The following is a 14,867-nucleotide window of genomic DNA, read 5'->3' as shown; positions in this document are numbered from 1 at the left end:
CCAATAAAATATAAAAACCTATACAACTCTACTCCCTCCTCCTTTATGTTCCTGTTATCATATATATTCCATCTATATATGTTATAAACCTAATGATAGCACTATAAATTTTGCTTCATCTAGCTATCCTTTAAAGAAATTAAGAACATATTGTATATAATTTTTAATGCAATTTTCTCACATTTCTTTCAATGCATTTAGGTTTAAAAAACTCTCAGAGGAGATATCCACTTCTAATTCTGCAGGTTTAAAAATTTTAAACATTCTACTCTTCATTCTACCCAGGATTAATTTTGGCATATGATGTGAGTAATATTTGTGGAAAAGACCAAGGGAGTTACATCATTAATAGCAGGAAATGAAAAAACACTGGTGGAGAGAGACAGAAAATGTAGTTTACGTCCAAGCGTCATATCGACCTAAGGTTATACCAATGTGCTAAAATAGGTTCAGATGCAAAAAGGAGAGAGTCAGATGTGTAGAATGAAGCACCTGCTGCAGTGCCTTCACTCCACACAGTAAATCCATCAAAGGCAGCTCAATATTATCACTTTTGATTTCTGTGGACTCACCTACCTTAACGCTATAGCAGCGAATGGTGTGATCGCTGGAACCAGTGTAAAGGGCAGCATTCTTCCCAGAGGTCTGAGTAACCAAGAGGCAGTTCACTTTGGAGGTGTGGCCCTCAAAGACACCAATACATTTCCGATTCTAAAGTCAAGCACAGACCACATCACTGCTTATGGGAAATAGAAGGATTAGACAATGTATTCCTTAACAAAAAGAAGCTAAAACATTCTGTTCACTGCTGTATCCTCAGTGCCTAGAGCAGAACCTGGTACACAAAAGGTATTCAGTAAATATTTGTTCACTGACTGCCCAGCAAACAGTCCCATGTGCTGAGGTACCTGCAACTATACGTTAGCTAAGCCATACCAAAAATACTTAGGGCAATTCAGTATAAGATAGACCAGAATTTTAATCAATGCTTTGGGCAAGGCTCTCCAACATATGGACCAAGGACCTAGCAAATCTAAACTATAGCTAATTACCCAGAAAAGCTGTGCATTTGATCAGCAGCTTGTAAGATGCTCCATGGGATTCAAAAATATGTCATGTGCTATCACAAGAACTAGTGGTCCAAGTGTGTTTTCATAAGGGACTATCCCAAATGTCATCTCTGTGCACATACCAAGATCTATTTAGAATGTACATATATACGTACACATACATGTGGAAAGTTAGAGTTAGACCCAATCCCCTAGATCCTCGTATTTCCTGGTACCATTGTTTCCTTCTTTCAATCATTCCCGTTACTACTCATATCATTAGGCTAAAGGAACTTACATCTCTGTTATGTATACCAAACACATTTTCCTGGTTCATCACCTAACTTTTTAATTTTCACTAACTTCAGCAATTTTAAATACCTTCATGGTGCTTGTTCAGATAACATAATGTTCCTAAAGTTTCTTGGCTATCATTGTTGATAAACAGAATTAGTTTGACATATATCAAATTCAAAACTCAAAAGTTCATTGTTTTGAGAATAAACATCAAATTACTCTAAGTGTGAGGTGGTGAGGTAGTGGAAAAGCATTGCCTTCCTTAATAATTTGGATTCTGTAATTAATCAACTGTCAGGGAAAAATGCCTCCTCTAATACTTCTCCAGTATTCATTCCATCCCCCCTCTATTATGTAGCTGTTATGCAACTGACCCCATCACCAGCTCCAAGGCCAGGACCTGACTGGCCCAAGCCTATTAGTATAATCCCATCCTCCTCTGCCACAGGTGATTGTTCACAGAATAAAACACAGAACTCTTTTGGGGTAGTGGGAGGGAAGAGAAACTCCAGTGGCTCCTGACATCTATCTTGTGAGCAGGAAGGGAACCAGCTTGTAGGAAGAGGTGACATCAGAGAAGACAGAGTAGAGAGACAAAAAGAAATTAAGTCCCCAGTGACTGCTAAGCTGCTAGAACAACTGCATCTAAAGTTAGTCTAAAGCCCACCCTTACCTCTGAATAGCCAATAAATTCCCTTTATTGTTTAAGAGAGTATGAGCTAGATTTTCTAAAACCTGCAACCAAAAACATCAAAAATGTCACATCAACTTACCACCAGATTATAAACTCGGACAGTTTTATCTGCAGAACAGGTATACAATAAGTTCCCAAATATCTGAATTGCATTCACTGCAGCTTGGTGCCCCTCAAAGTTTCCTTCTGTGGGTTCATCATCATCTCCTGGCTCTGAAGATATTTCTAGAAACAAGAATAAATTTCAGAGACATGGCTATTAGAGTCTGAAAAGATACTAAAAAAATCAAAAACCATTACCTACAATATAGTAGTCCCTGGATTAAATCAAAAGATCTCCTTACAACTAGTTCCCCTAGCAGAATACCACAGTTTTCCTTAAAGATCTTCCCCATGAAGATTCCATAATAAGAGAAGGCAGGTTAGGCCTTTCACTTAGGAAAAAGCCAGACATAATGAGCTTTTGCGTGATACTTGGAAGGTACTCAATCTCTCCCCCATACCATCTCCCCTGCTTCCAAACAGTTATTTCTTTGAGTAAGGCATTATTCTTTAAGCAGTTTCTTTCTTTTTTTTTTTTTTTTGAGACAGAGTCTCGCTCCGTTCCCCCAGCTAGAGTACCATGGAGTCAGCCTAGCTCACAGCAACCTCAAACTCCTGGGCTCAAGCAATCCGCTTGCCTCAGCCTTCCGAGTAGCTGGGACTACAGGGACTCAGCACAGGGCCTGGCTTATTTTTTGTTTCTATTTTTAGTTGCCTGGCTAATTTCTTTCTATTTTCAGTAGAAACGGGGTCTCACTCTTGCTCAGACTAGTCTTAAACTCCTGACCTCAAGCGATTCTCCTGCCTCAGCCTTCTATTAGAGTGCTAGGATTATAGGCGTGGGCCACCATGCCCGGCCAAGCAGTTTCTTCTCAAAGCAAAAATCCCTACAACCAGTGAAACCTTAATATTAATTAGTTGAACAGATAAGGGAGCCAGATAACAGAGATGAGAATAAGTAACTGGAAAGGCCAGAAGTTGAGGTTTTAGAGATACTGGAACTGCTGATCAAGGCAATCCTCCTGGTAGTAAACCCCTCCCCCTCTGTCCTATTCTATAAACATATTTAAGTAGATTTAAACCCTGGCTCCAATATTTACAAGGCTTTTTTTCTTCCTGTGGTTAATTGAAATAAAACTGAACCACCAATACCTGAAGAGTTCTTTGATCCTGTTATGGAAGAGATCACAGTCTGAGTTTCTGCCACACTACAAAATAACAGCAAAAATCTTCTTAGCATCTATATGAAAAGGACAGGTAGTAAAACTAAAAATTTCCTGACGCAAAGGATTTTTCTAGACACTGGGCAAAAAAAAGATATAAGAGATCAGTTTTTCCATCTGAAATTTCTATATGAAGGAAAATTTAAAGCAGAGTGAATATTTACAACACGTCAAAAGAGAAAGCAGAAAATCTCCACTGCCAAGGTTTCATTCTTCCATATCCATAACCCCTACTGTTTTCACTACATTCTGATTTTTATTTATTTATTTATTTTATTTATTTATTTTTTTTTGAGACAGAGTGTCGCTTTGTTGCCCTGGCTAGAGTGAGTGCTGTGGCCTCAGCCTAGCTCACAGCAACCTCAAACTCCTGGGCTTAAGCGATCCTACTGCCTCAGCCTCCCGAGTAGCTGGGACTACAGGCATGCGCCACCATGCTCGGCTAATTTTTTCTATATATATTTTAGTTGGCCAGATAATTTCTTTCTATTTTTAGTAGAGACAGGGTCTCGCTCTTGCTCAGGTTGGTCTTGAACTCCTGACCTTGAGCGATCCACCCGCGTTGGCCTCCCAGAGTGCTAGGATTACAGGCGTGAGCCACTGCGCTCGGCCTACATTCTGATTTTTAAACAAATTCTGATCATAACTAAAAGTTTTATTTAAAAAAACATGTGAGATCGGTGAAAGCTGTTCTGATAGGACCAATGCAAGATCCTTACCTTACAGGGACGCCATCCTTATAGCGAGTGCCAATCTCACTGGTGGAGCTGACTTCATCACAACCGGAACGAGAAGTCTCTATGGGGTTTTGCTCTGGAGAGTTCCAAATATCCTTTTTAGATGGGCTGTCCGGTTTCTCTTCTCCAGATTCAGAAGAATCGATGGCAACGACTTCTAACTGAGGATTAGGAATTTCTAGGACTTCCAGAGATGAGTCACTATCTGGCTCATCTCTGACACTCTCTTGCTCCTGGCCAGTCCTGCTATCTTCCCAAGTGGAGGTAGTTACTTTCTCCCCTTTAGTTAACTTTCCGGTTTTTACTTTCCTTACAGGTTTAGCAGTAAATACATCCTGTTCAGTGTCGCTATTCTCAGGAACATGGGCAGCCCGCAGAGTTTTCTTCTTCCGAAGTTTCTTTTTTTTCTTATTTCCCCTAGTTTCAGCTGATGTCAGAGTGGATTCTGCCTGTTGCTCAGGCTGGTCAGCTGGAGAGTAGGGTTCCTTCTCCAAAGGGGTTTCTGAAGCGAAAGATAACCTTAGGAAAGAACTAGTACAGGCTTCAGACCCACTGTTGACTTTGGCTGGCTTTTCACCTTCTTTATTTATGCTAGGAAGACCAGTTGATTGGGATGAGGGAGAGTTTTCTCTGTTTCTGGCATTCCCTTGCTCCATAGAAAACTTCAGTTCTTGGCTAGGCTCATGGAGACCTCCTGTTAGCTCTGATAAGGATAATGTAGCACTGAAGACTGGATAAACTGGACAACTGTCACTGATCTCTCCTGAATTGAGAAGAATAACATTATTGCATCTTTTTTTGTGTTTGCTGTTTATACTTGCGAACTGCAAATTATTTATCACTGATTAAATCTCCACTAAATGTTTCAATGATATGTTCACAAAACCACGACTATTACAGCTGTTATCCCACCCCAGTTTCCCATATCCTACACACATTTCTGTTAGAGCACTCACTCCCCTTTGTCTTGTATTAATCTCACAAATAACATGCATGTCTTATTCCCAACAAAAGCTCCTTGTCAGCAGGAATTGTGTCTATCAATCTTTTTTCTTATTTTAAATGTCCACATATTTAACAGCATGTTTTATTCTTAGCAGACACTTAAATATCTACTTAGGTGATGTGCTTTCACTTTTATTTCTTAGAAATTTTCACTTTACATTTTGCCCACACCCATGAATTTAGCTACACATTAGTTAAAAAGTCAGCTGACTTAACTAAGTCAAAGGAAATGGACATTTTTATCTCATGTCCAGGTATTTAAACTGATGAAATAATCACACATGAACTCAAAGACATATACAATGTAATGTTATACAAAATACGAAAAAAGTGGGAAAAATTAAATATTGAAAAAAGGTTTATTATATAAATTATTGTACATCCAGATTATGCAACTATTCACATATTATGCAACTAGCAAAATAAAATATTTTAGATGAATTATGTTTATGACACAGGAAAATGATCATGATATATTAAGTGAAAAAGTCAGGTTATAATAGACTATGATTTCTCCTTTGTACAAAGTCTACAGGTAAACACATAACGCTTAATGATTTAAGAAAGACTGAAACAATATACGGGGTGTCCAAAAAGTTGCCATACACAGGGAAAATGGGAAATTGTAGCTAAATGCTAACCAGGCGTTGTTATTTCATAAAAAGAGTAAAAACCTTGGCTATTTCTCAAAATCACCCACGTTCCTATTACATGATTTCAAAGCCCAGAGCTGTCTGCCTTCCATCATTCGACACCTGCCTCTCAGGCTTATATTAATCCTGACTTGTATTTGAGATGATAAAGACAGTTAAGCACTAAGAAATTCAGAGGACACACCTTATCTAGAAAATTGGCTGAACAACTTAACCCCATTTATCTCACAAAACCAGATAAATTCTGCACCTATCCTAATAAATGGAACCTTTTAGGTGTTAATACAAAGTCAACTCAGTAACTCTAAATTAGGGAAAATTAGAGAAAAGTCAGGAATATTTAAATTTCTATTATATTATAAAATATAATAAAATAATATTATGAAATAATACTCCTGGTATGAAGGGAATTTCCATGAAAAATTAATTGTAATTACTTATTTTTAATGGGCAAGTATGGCTTTACATCACAGATATAAAACTGCCCTAGTCCTACTACAGGATGCTCTTAACCCAGAGAAAAGCTTACATACTATTAGCTTGCAGTAATTCCTTGGACACATTGCAAGCAGAGCCTTGTGACACAGCATTCACATTCTCGTCTTGTTCGGGAGACATGGGCTCTTGTTTAATCTGAACTGATGAGTCTGGAGCAGGGACACTGCCAGGGGCTTGGACAGTAGGAGATGTGGTTACTTGAAGAGAGGCTCCAGTGGTTAATGGAGACACATGGGAAGATGGAGGCTCCAAAAAAACTGGGAAAAAGGGAGTAGGCAGCAGTGTGACATCAGTAGATGTTTGAGGTCTACTGTTCCTTTGTTCTTGTGTGAGGCTACAGGGAACTTGGTCTGGCTGCTCAGAAGGCTCATATGTTTCTAGAATGAGAAACATACATACATATACATGTAAAAATGTTATCTGAAAAGTCACTTGTTTCGAACCCAATCTGTATTTTGAAAGATTAGACGAGAATTTTAAATAATTAGGATATTTTCTCATAATACTTCAAAATAGAATGCCATATAACCTATACAACCACCAAGGGTACACACAGAACAGGCTACAACATTCTGATTTGCCAAATTTTAACTGACTTATCTAAAGTTATGTAGGTTACTAATGGAAGAGTAAAGATTTGAACCCAGGTCTTTTGATTTCTAGCCCAAAGCTCTTTCTATTAACATACTGTTTCCATTGCTAAGAATCTTTGGGTCTACAGAAGTATGAAACCAATGAGACATGAGAGAAATCATACGAGCTTTTCATTCCCCTCTAAAGAGAACAAAAAAGTAACAAGCTATAGAGGGCCTAAACCATCAGACGCCCTCTGAATACCTTGTAGTCCCTGTAGAATCTGAATTCTATGGGTCCTCAGTGCACTCATCTCCATAGTTATCTAAAAATAAAGTATTTTGTTAAGCATTTTGAAATCCAACTCGTAGGGTCCCCCACAAATTCCTCCCACTTTCTTTCTGTGCCTTGACCGAAAAATCACAGAGCGCCTTGACCACTCTGTGACTCAGCCAGCTGGAGGTTTTTCCCAGAAGATTTGAACCCAAACCAAGGCCTTGATCATTCCAAGGCACTGATAAAGGTATCTAGGTTTTTGCCCAAAACACTGAAAGAAAGTAGCTCTAGGCCCTGAGCTAAATTCCTTCATAAAAACTCCATATCCTGACCCCCTTGCTGTGGACATACCTAGAGAGAACACCTCTTTCTCACTGTCCATCGCAGCCCACTCTGCAGCTCTAGCCATTCTGTAAATAAGTTCCCCTAATAAATGCTTTGGACTGATCACCCTGGCATTTAGTGCTTCTTTCCTTGGAATCCTGACCAGCCCCATCTTGGGATGGTTTGGGGCACTCCCTTGTGGGAACTTTCCTGCTGCTGCTTTATGGGGCAACTCCAGTCACAGGGTTAAAGCTTCAGAGATGATCCATTTTCACTAAACCTTCCACATGCTGTTACCTGCTGCTTGAGCATAAGTAGCCTTTGAACTTCAACATAAGCTGTCTGAAGTGCTGCACGGGCTTGCAGAAGATTGTTATCCATGCACTGCAATGACTTACTTAGTTCTTCTTCCCTTAAAGAAATATTCAGCAACTGGTCAACCTGAGAACGTTCTGCCAAAAGAAACCATAAGGAGGTTCAATTTAATTCTGGAGACTTCCTTTAATAACACAGCTCCTCAGAAGACTGAACTACACCAATTATTTTGGACAATTTTCTCCTCGATAGGTCACTGGAGACTCATCAAAACTCACAAAACGTGCAGTCAAACCTGATAATGCTAGAAACCAAAAGAACTGGTGAGATGGAGGTGTCTCATAGGTTCAAGTGTACCATCACATCATACTGTCACCTAATCATCATCTTCCACTACGACCTTTCCAGGTAAAATCTCTGTCCTATGCAAATCAACTGTTCTAGGTTTCATTTCCCATTCTTCCTTTATCTACCACCCTTTTCACCCAGGGCTTTTGCTTAGGTTGGGCCTCAGACCTAGACTGTTTGCACTCTCCTCCCAATCTATATTTTTCTAATCTGTTTGTTAGCTTAAAATAGAGAAGGCTTCCTGAAGAAAACATAGCTTCAAAACAGTACATGTAACTTACTTAAATAAAATGTTCTACCATGTGTATTTATCATCGTTATGTTTTTCTCTTTCCCATTCAATATGCCAAGACCTCTCCCCTACAGACCCACATATCCAACTATCAACTATGATATTTCTACTAAGGTCGCTTAAGTCAAAGGTTTCATAAGGGGACTCATCATCTTTCTCTGCCCGCAACTTGCTCCTTTCATGGAGTTTTCTAGCTCTACAAATGACCATCATCCAGTTGGTCACCCCAGCCAGAAACTGTGGTTGTCCTTGACGTCTCCCTTATCCATCACCTCCACTCACCCATGGCTCATCAATCACTTCCTGCACTAGCCCTTATACTGGAATTGGGCTAGAGGCAATGAAAAGCAAGAGTCACAGAAATGTACCATTGAGGGAGTAATGCTAATAACCTCTCCTTAATTAACTTTAGAAAATCAACCAAGATGCTTCAAAAACAGAAAGTGAGAGAAGTAGCTTTAAATGGTCACGAAAGACAAAATTTTACTAAATGGCCTGTTCCTTTTCATCCCACTGATAAAGCTCAATGAAACTTTCTGGCTTTATATTGTCCAAGAGATATATTAGCTTTAGCTTACAGGTCTATGTGGTATCATATATTCCTTCTATAGTTGTAACTGGGTATAGTAGGAAATCAATTTTCTCTGCCCTTAAGCAAGACAACAATAATGTTAAAAAATATTAAATGGATAATTAATGTTTGATAACCACAAGCTATGCTCTGTGTGTTGTAAAAAAGCTGGCTGGGTGCGGTGGCTCACACCTGTAATCCCAGCACTTTGGGAGGCCCAAGCAGGAGGATCACTTGAGGCCAGGAGTTTAAGGCTACAGTAAGCTACGATGGCACCACTGCCTTCCACTCTCAGTGACAGAGCAAGACCTTGTCTCCAAAAAAAAAAAAAAGTTGCTATAAAAAACCTGAACTGATATAAGAACAACTTCTTTCTACCAGAGTATTCTGCACCATACCTTTCTTTCCTTTAATTTTCCTTCTTTTGTTTTTTCTCTCAAGACTTGGGAGTTCAGGAGAAGATCCATCCTGAGGGGATAAAGAAAATTGAATATTAAATATAAATAGGTAAAGGCCATTATCTAAGAGGGGAAAAAGGAATCAATTCTAAGAGAGTCATAACATTGTTCTTCACTATTGCTACCATCTCCAACAAGACAATAGGAGTCTAATACACATTGTATAAACTCAAATTTTAGTTCAATGAATCTATCTAAAAAAAAAGGCGGGGGGGCGGGGAGAATCCAAGGTCAAGTCCTTTCCTAGCACCCTAGACGTGGTAAAGCCCATGGAGCTGAGGCAAAGCATTCTATCTTGGTGAAGTAGGGCACAGGTAGAAGTATGGACAAAGCCAGTAATATATACACCTGACTTCATTTTGGCATACTACTACTTTAAATTTCAGCAAGAAAAACCTTTACAACAAAAAGCTAAACAGTCTATGAGACAAGCTCCAAGATACTAGCTTAGTCATAGGACAATCTATCAGCTTAAAGCATATTTCAAATCATCCAACAATAACCACTACATAGTGTCTAGCTCAAAGGAGCAGAGTTGGAATTTGCAGTAGGTCTAAAACCCATGCTCTTATCTACTGTTTATAGCCTGAGTATTAAAGGAAAGAGCCCATTTTCTCACGGTGCCAGATACCAGATATCACCACTCATAACTCTTTCTTTTCAGAAAGGAATCCTGAGAGGGTTAAGCAATATTAGCAAAAGAAATGCCAGAAAAGCAGAAGTGGTGTCAGTAAGATTTTTGAAGGCCAGGCTGGGTAACTGAAGGACGAAAGAGTAACACAGACTAAAAACATTTCTATACTATGCTCATATATATGCACTCTAATAGCATTAAAACTACCTAGTGTTAAACCCAGCACTTCTGGACCCAACAATCATACGTGCCCTACAAATCAACAGTAGAATGCCTTTCTTCAACAGCAGTATAGAATGCACCTATCAAAACAGATTAAGTTACAGCTGAAGATGTGACTTACCCTTGGTCAGGTGATACAAAGAATCACTGGCTTGGAGACTAGTTTTAGAGATGACTTCATATTTTCCTGGTACTGTACATTCATATTAGATTACATCTAATTTAGTAGAATTACTCAGTGAAAGAAACAAGTATGATGAAAGTAAGAGCCTCACAATTCTTCTATTTCAGAGTTGAGAGAACCACAATCCCAGATACTCAAGAAAAATTAAACCCTGAAATCTTTCCTACCAACAACCAAGTTGCCACAAGAGATATTCGACAAAAATCATAGGGAATCATACTCACTCCGGTGGCTCTTCGTTTCTTTCTAATACTCTGGCCGTCATTTTGTTCAGCACCAGAGGTACAGCTACTATCTGTGGCTGCATCACCCAAACTGGAGACTGCAAGGGCTGAGGATGCATTTGATGATAGAGAGTTTCCTTCTCCATTACTCTCCTGGGCATTCTGATTCTCTGAAGGTGGTGAAGACCTCTCCCGGTTCAGGTCTTTTGCTGAATGCATCAAAGGTATCATACAGTCAGAAGGTAACTGTGTACTGTGTCGCCTTCGGGTAGCCACATTTTCAGCCCTTTCACCTGTTCTGAGGGAGGCAGCCAGAGGCGTCACTTCCTGTTTAAGGTGCATGGTGGCTTTCTGACTCTGTGCAGCCCTCAATGAGTTACTGGGTGAAACCAGTTGCTGGGGCTCATTTTCTTTGCCTGTGCCTTCCTCACTGAAGAAGCTATACATAGAAGGAGCCCTGTCCATGACCACGCTGCTCTCAGAAAGGCTTCGCTTTCTTGCCAATCCAGGGGATGAGGAAATGGAAACACCTTCCCATTGGAATCCTTCTAAATTGGACAGATCAGGCTCCCCATCCAAATCCAAGACTTCTTGTTCATTCTGAACCAGGGGCACCATTTCTATGCCAAACCTTAAGAAAGAAAGAAAGAAAAAACAAAATCATATGTGACACATGGTTGGGGGGCGGGGTGCCATTTTAATGTGCCAGGCTCTGTCAACCACTGAGGTTCCTGTCCTCAAGGAGCTCACAGTCTAACAAGGGATCCAGATATAAAGTAAATATATTATAACGTGACAAGTACTAGATGAGAGACTTTGTATACAGCTATGAGAATACATTGGAGGGAATAAAAATTGAGGGTTTTATTTCATATGGAGCTCTAAATCTATAATAAACACAGTACGTAACTTTTCAAAGCAAACAAACCAAAACAAATAAAAACTTCTATTGAGCACTTACAAATGCCAGGCACTACACTAAGAGCTTCTATTGAGCACTTACAAACGCCAGGCACTTATAATCTCAAGTACTACTCACAAGGTGTGAGAAAGGAAAAGGGGGCAAAATAAATCCATTATTTCAATGAGGATAGAAATGTCCCCTAAGCCTGGAGGCCTGTATCTTACAATGCAGAATTATGATGCTCTAGTAGCAAACCTACGTTGAACACTGCTTTACCGTTCGAAAAGTCTAGTATCTCAACATAAGATGAGTAGCCAAAATATTAGAAAAGTGTTTAAGAGAAAGCATTTTGTGGTAACTATTCACAAGTTCTAAGTAAAAGGTAATGAGAAGTTATACTTAAGAGTTGTATTAGTCCTTCCAAAATTAAGATCTAGAAAAAGACACAGATTTATAGACATACTTTTTTATGCGGTCACTTTCTGGCCTCTATAAACCAAAGTGATGGATTTCTGATGTTTTTTTCTATGTCCCCGTCTGTTTCTCAAATAGGTGTGCTTCCATTTTAACCTGCATTTCCTACTAGGAATAACTTTATTCCATTTGTCATAGAGTAGCAGTCACTCTTTGATATTAAATCAGACATCTACAATGGATATTTTTTGCAAACATTTAATTAAATGGAACAGATAGAATTCTCTTGACCAGGGTCAAAGGGTAACTTTTAAAGAAAGCAAAAAAAAAAAAACAAAACAAAACACCCAGATACTGAAAAAAGGCACACACCTGGGTAAGCCTTTGCCCAGCTCTTGCTTTTTCTTGGTTACTTGCTGAATGACTTGTTCCCAGTTGACATTTCTCCGAGAAGCATTTAGAATCTGTCGCAGGGTTGGCTTGAGCCCAGATTCCTTCTCTGTCTCACTCTTTCGATGACCACTAATGTTGCGAATGCGACGAGCACTATTGAGGTTTGGTTCAGGGAGGTGTGCTCCGGTTTTGCTCTTCAAACTAATGTGCCGGGTTAGATCTCTCTGGAGTGAGGCAGGAAAGCCAAGTTTACTCAGTTCAGGCAGGAGAGGGCCTGAGGGCTGACTGGTATCACTTTTTTGAAGCTCTGCATCCAAGCTAGTACTCTCGAAACCATCTGTTTCATAAGTTACATGAGATTTAACAGGGTCATTAACCTGTGTGTCTTCTAGAGAGGTCTTCAAGTCTAGCAGTAAGCTGGGTTGGGCACTGGATGCAGATGTCATTTGTAACTCAGACTCTTTCTGGTGAACTGTGGAATTACACAGGGAAGTGGATAGTTTTCTTGATGTTTTCAGGATTTGGTCATCTCCCTCTTTCTCATCAGCAGTATGAGTGCTACAGGATAAAACTTCTGTAGTTGCAGAACCCAGGGTTCCAATTTTTGTTCCATGTTCTTCGGTGTCAGATGTCTCTCCATCACTTTCATCTTCTAATGCATGCACTTGAAATTTAATTTTCAAAGATCCTTTTTCAGATTCTTCTACATTCCTACTTGCTTTTGCATAGTTCCTGGTCCTTTTGCAAGCGTTAAGTGGATTTTGCAATGACTCATGGCACTGTAGCACCTCTTTGGCTTTTCGTAACGTATCATTTAAATTATCATCAGATTCCTTCTGAGTGCCAAATGTACTTTTATTGCCTTTTAAAATACGAGGACATGAACTTCGCAATTTGGATATGTAAGAAGAACCATGGTTGTCTTCCACAGTGAGTTTGTTCAAGGGATCTGAATGTTCTCCGGGGAAAAAAGAATTGGTTTTGGTGTTTTTTGAGGGACTCTTTGAATCTTGCTTTTGAGGAAATGATTTAGTGGCTGGAACTGGAAGGAGTTGGGATTTCAATGACGGCATCTTAGCTGAGTTACGCTCTTGTTCAGGTTTCTCCGTAATGGGGCAATCTCTCACCACCTCATAGGAAGCAGTGCAGTCAGAAGTGGCTTTGTGATTAAGAGATCCAGAAAGTATTTCTTTCTGTGTTTTGAGTGTTGGGGAATTGTTGGTCTCAGCAGTTTGAGGTTCTTGTGTTCCCAGCGTTATCAAGCTAAAATCAAACAAAGGCTTATCTGTCATTTCTGACTTGTCACCAGTGACTTCTTTCAATCCTGATTGTAAATCCAGAGTCTTCTGGGAAGGGTATGGAGTCCAGCGTCGGGGCTTTTCCCTTGCTACACTGCCATTCTTTCCGCTAACTTTGGAAGCTGCAATGTCTGTCTGTTTAGTGCTTTGGCTTTCCGGCTGCTCAAAACTGAAGTCAAGTAAACCTTCTGAAGGAAATTTATCAGTTGTAAATCCTTCAGAAGGACCTCTACACGGAGCAACCATCCCAACTTTGTCATTTTCTTTCCGCTGCCAATTATATCTCTGTTGACTGTATTTGCTTGACTTTTTCTTGTTCCATAGCATAGTCATGTCTTCCATTTGACAGTTAGAATTTCTGTTTCTGCCTGGTTGAAATTTGTCTCCGGGGCCACTGTAATTCCAACTATTTGTACTACGTACACTGGATTTCCAGTTTCCGTTATTGTTGTTCATATGCCAACTGGAAAAGCCACCTGTTCCTTCAGAATGCCAACTGGAATTCCTTCCTGTACCATTATGATTCCAATCTACTGTTCCACCACTTGAATGCCAACCACCTCCAGAATTACTATGGTTGTGAAACCAAGAGGAGGAGCCCCCTGCAACACCCTTATGCCACCCAGAACATCCTCTTGGTCCACCACTATTCCTCAAAGAATGCGGAAAGCTGTTTTTCCTAGTATTATTAAAGCCATCTTTCTCCCATTTCCAATCCCGCTGCGGAGGTCCACGATGGTGCCATGCTGGCTGACTGTAACTCTCTCTGTCTTGGTAAGGAATTCGGTCTTCTCGTCTCCATTGGGGTCGCCTGTCATCAGAGTTTATTTCTTGGCTGCTACTGGAAGGTTCATTTTGTCTGGAAGAAAAACAGTTTCTCATTAGTGAATTAAAGGAATTCTTATGCTTCCTTTAAAGGCATAACCAACCAAACATCCTCTCTACTTCTTTTCTTTTCTATCTTTTTTTTTTTTTTTTTTAGAGATAGGGTCTCACTCTGTCACCCAGGCTGAAGTACAGTGGCAAGATCATAGCTCACTGCAGCCTCGAACTCCTGGGCTCAAGTAAAACTCCCACCTCAGCCTCCTGAGTAGCTAGGACTACAGGCACATGCCACCACACCTGGCTAATATCTATATTTTTTGCAGGCATAGGGTCGGGTCTCCTTGTGACTCCTGGCCTCAAGTGATCCTCCCCACCTTCACTTCCCAAAGTGTTAGGATTACAGGCATGAGCCAC

The 14,867-nt window shown here is 40.0% G+C and overlaps 1 protein-coding gene across 2 annotated transcripts in view; it reads right to left on the bottom strand.

Annotated features, from left to right (window-relative positions):
• Positions 1-14,867, bottom strand: part of ZNF106 (zinc finger protein 106) — a 64,984-nt gene that overhangs the window by 17,064 nt on the left and 33,053 nt on the right. For both annotated transcript variants that reach the window (XM_069484431.1, XM_069484421.1), the window contains exons 5-14: positions 12,310-14,487; positions 10,620-11,250; positions 9,296-9,365; positions 7,669-7,823; positions 7,036-7,096; positions 6,234-6,575; positions 4,025-4,805; positions 3,235-3,290; positions 2,120-2,265; positions 577-711 (exon numbers count right to left, since the gene is read on the bottom strand). In XM_069484431.1, the coding sequence (XP_069340532.1) occupies positions 577-711; positions 2,120-2,265; positions 3,235-3,290; positions 4,025-4,805; positions 6,234-6,575; positions 7,036-7,096; positions 7,669-7,823; positions 9,296-9,365; positions 10,620-11,250; positions 12,310-14,487 (4,555 nt within the window). The remainder of the gene's footprint in view (positions 1-576; positions 712-2,119; positions 2,266-3,234; positions 3,291-4,024; positions 4,806-6,233; positions 6,576-7,035; positions 7,097-7,668; positions 7,824-9,295; positions 9,366-10,619; positions 11,251-12,309; positions 14,488-14,867) is intronic.

Source organism: Eulemur rufifrons, chromosome 2 (genome assembly GCF_041146395.1).
Source record: "Eulemur rufifrons isolate Redbay chromosome 2, OSU_ERuf_1, whole genome shotgun sequence".
In the NCBI taxonomy this organism is placed as follows: domain Eukaryota; kingdom Metazoa; phylum Chordata; class Mammalia; order Primates; family Lemuridae; genus Eulemur; species Eulemur rufifrons.
The sequence above is the reverse complement of the archived record's forward strand: the minus strand, read 5'-3'. Positions and strand labels throughout refer to the sequence as shown.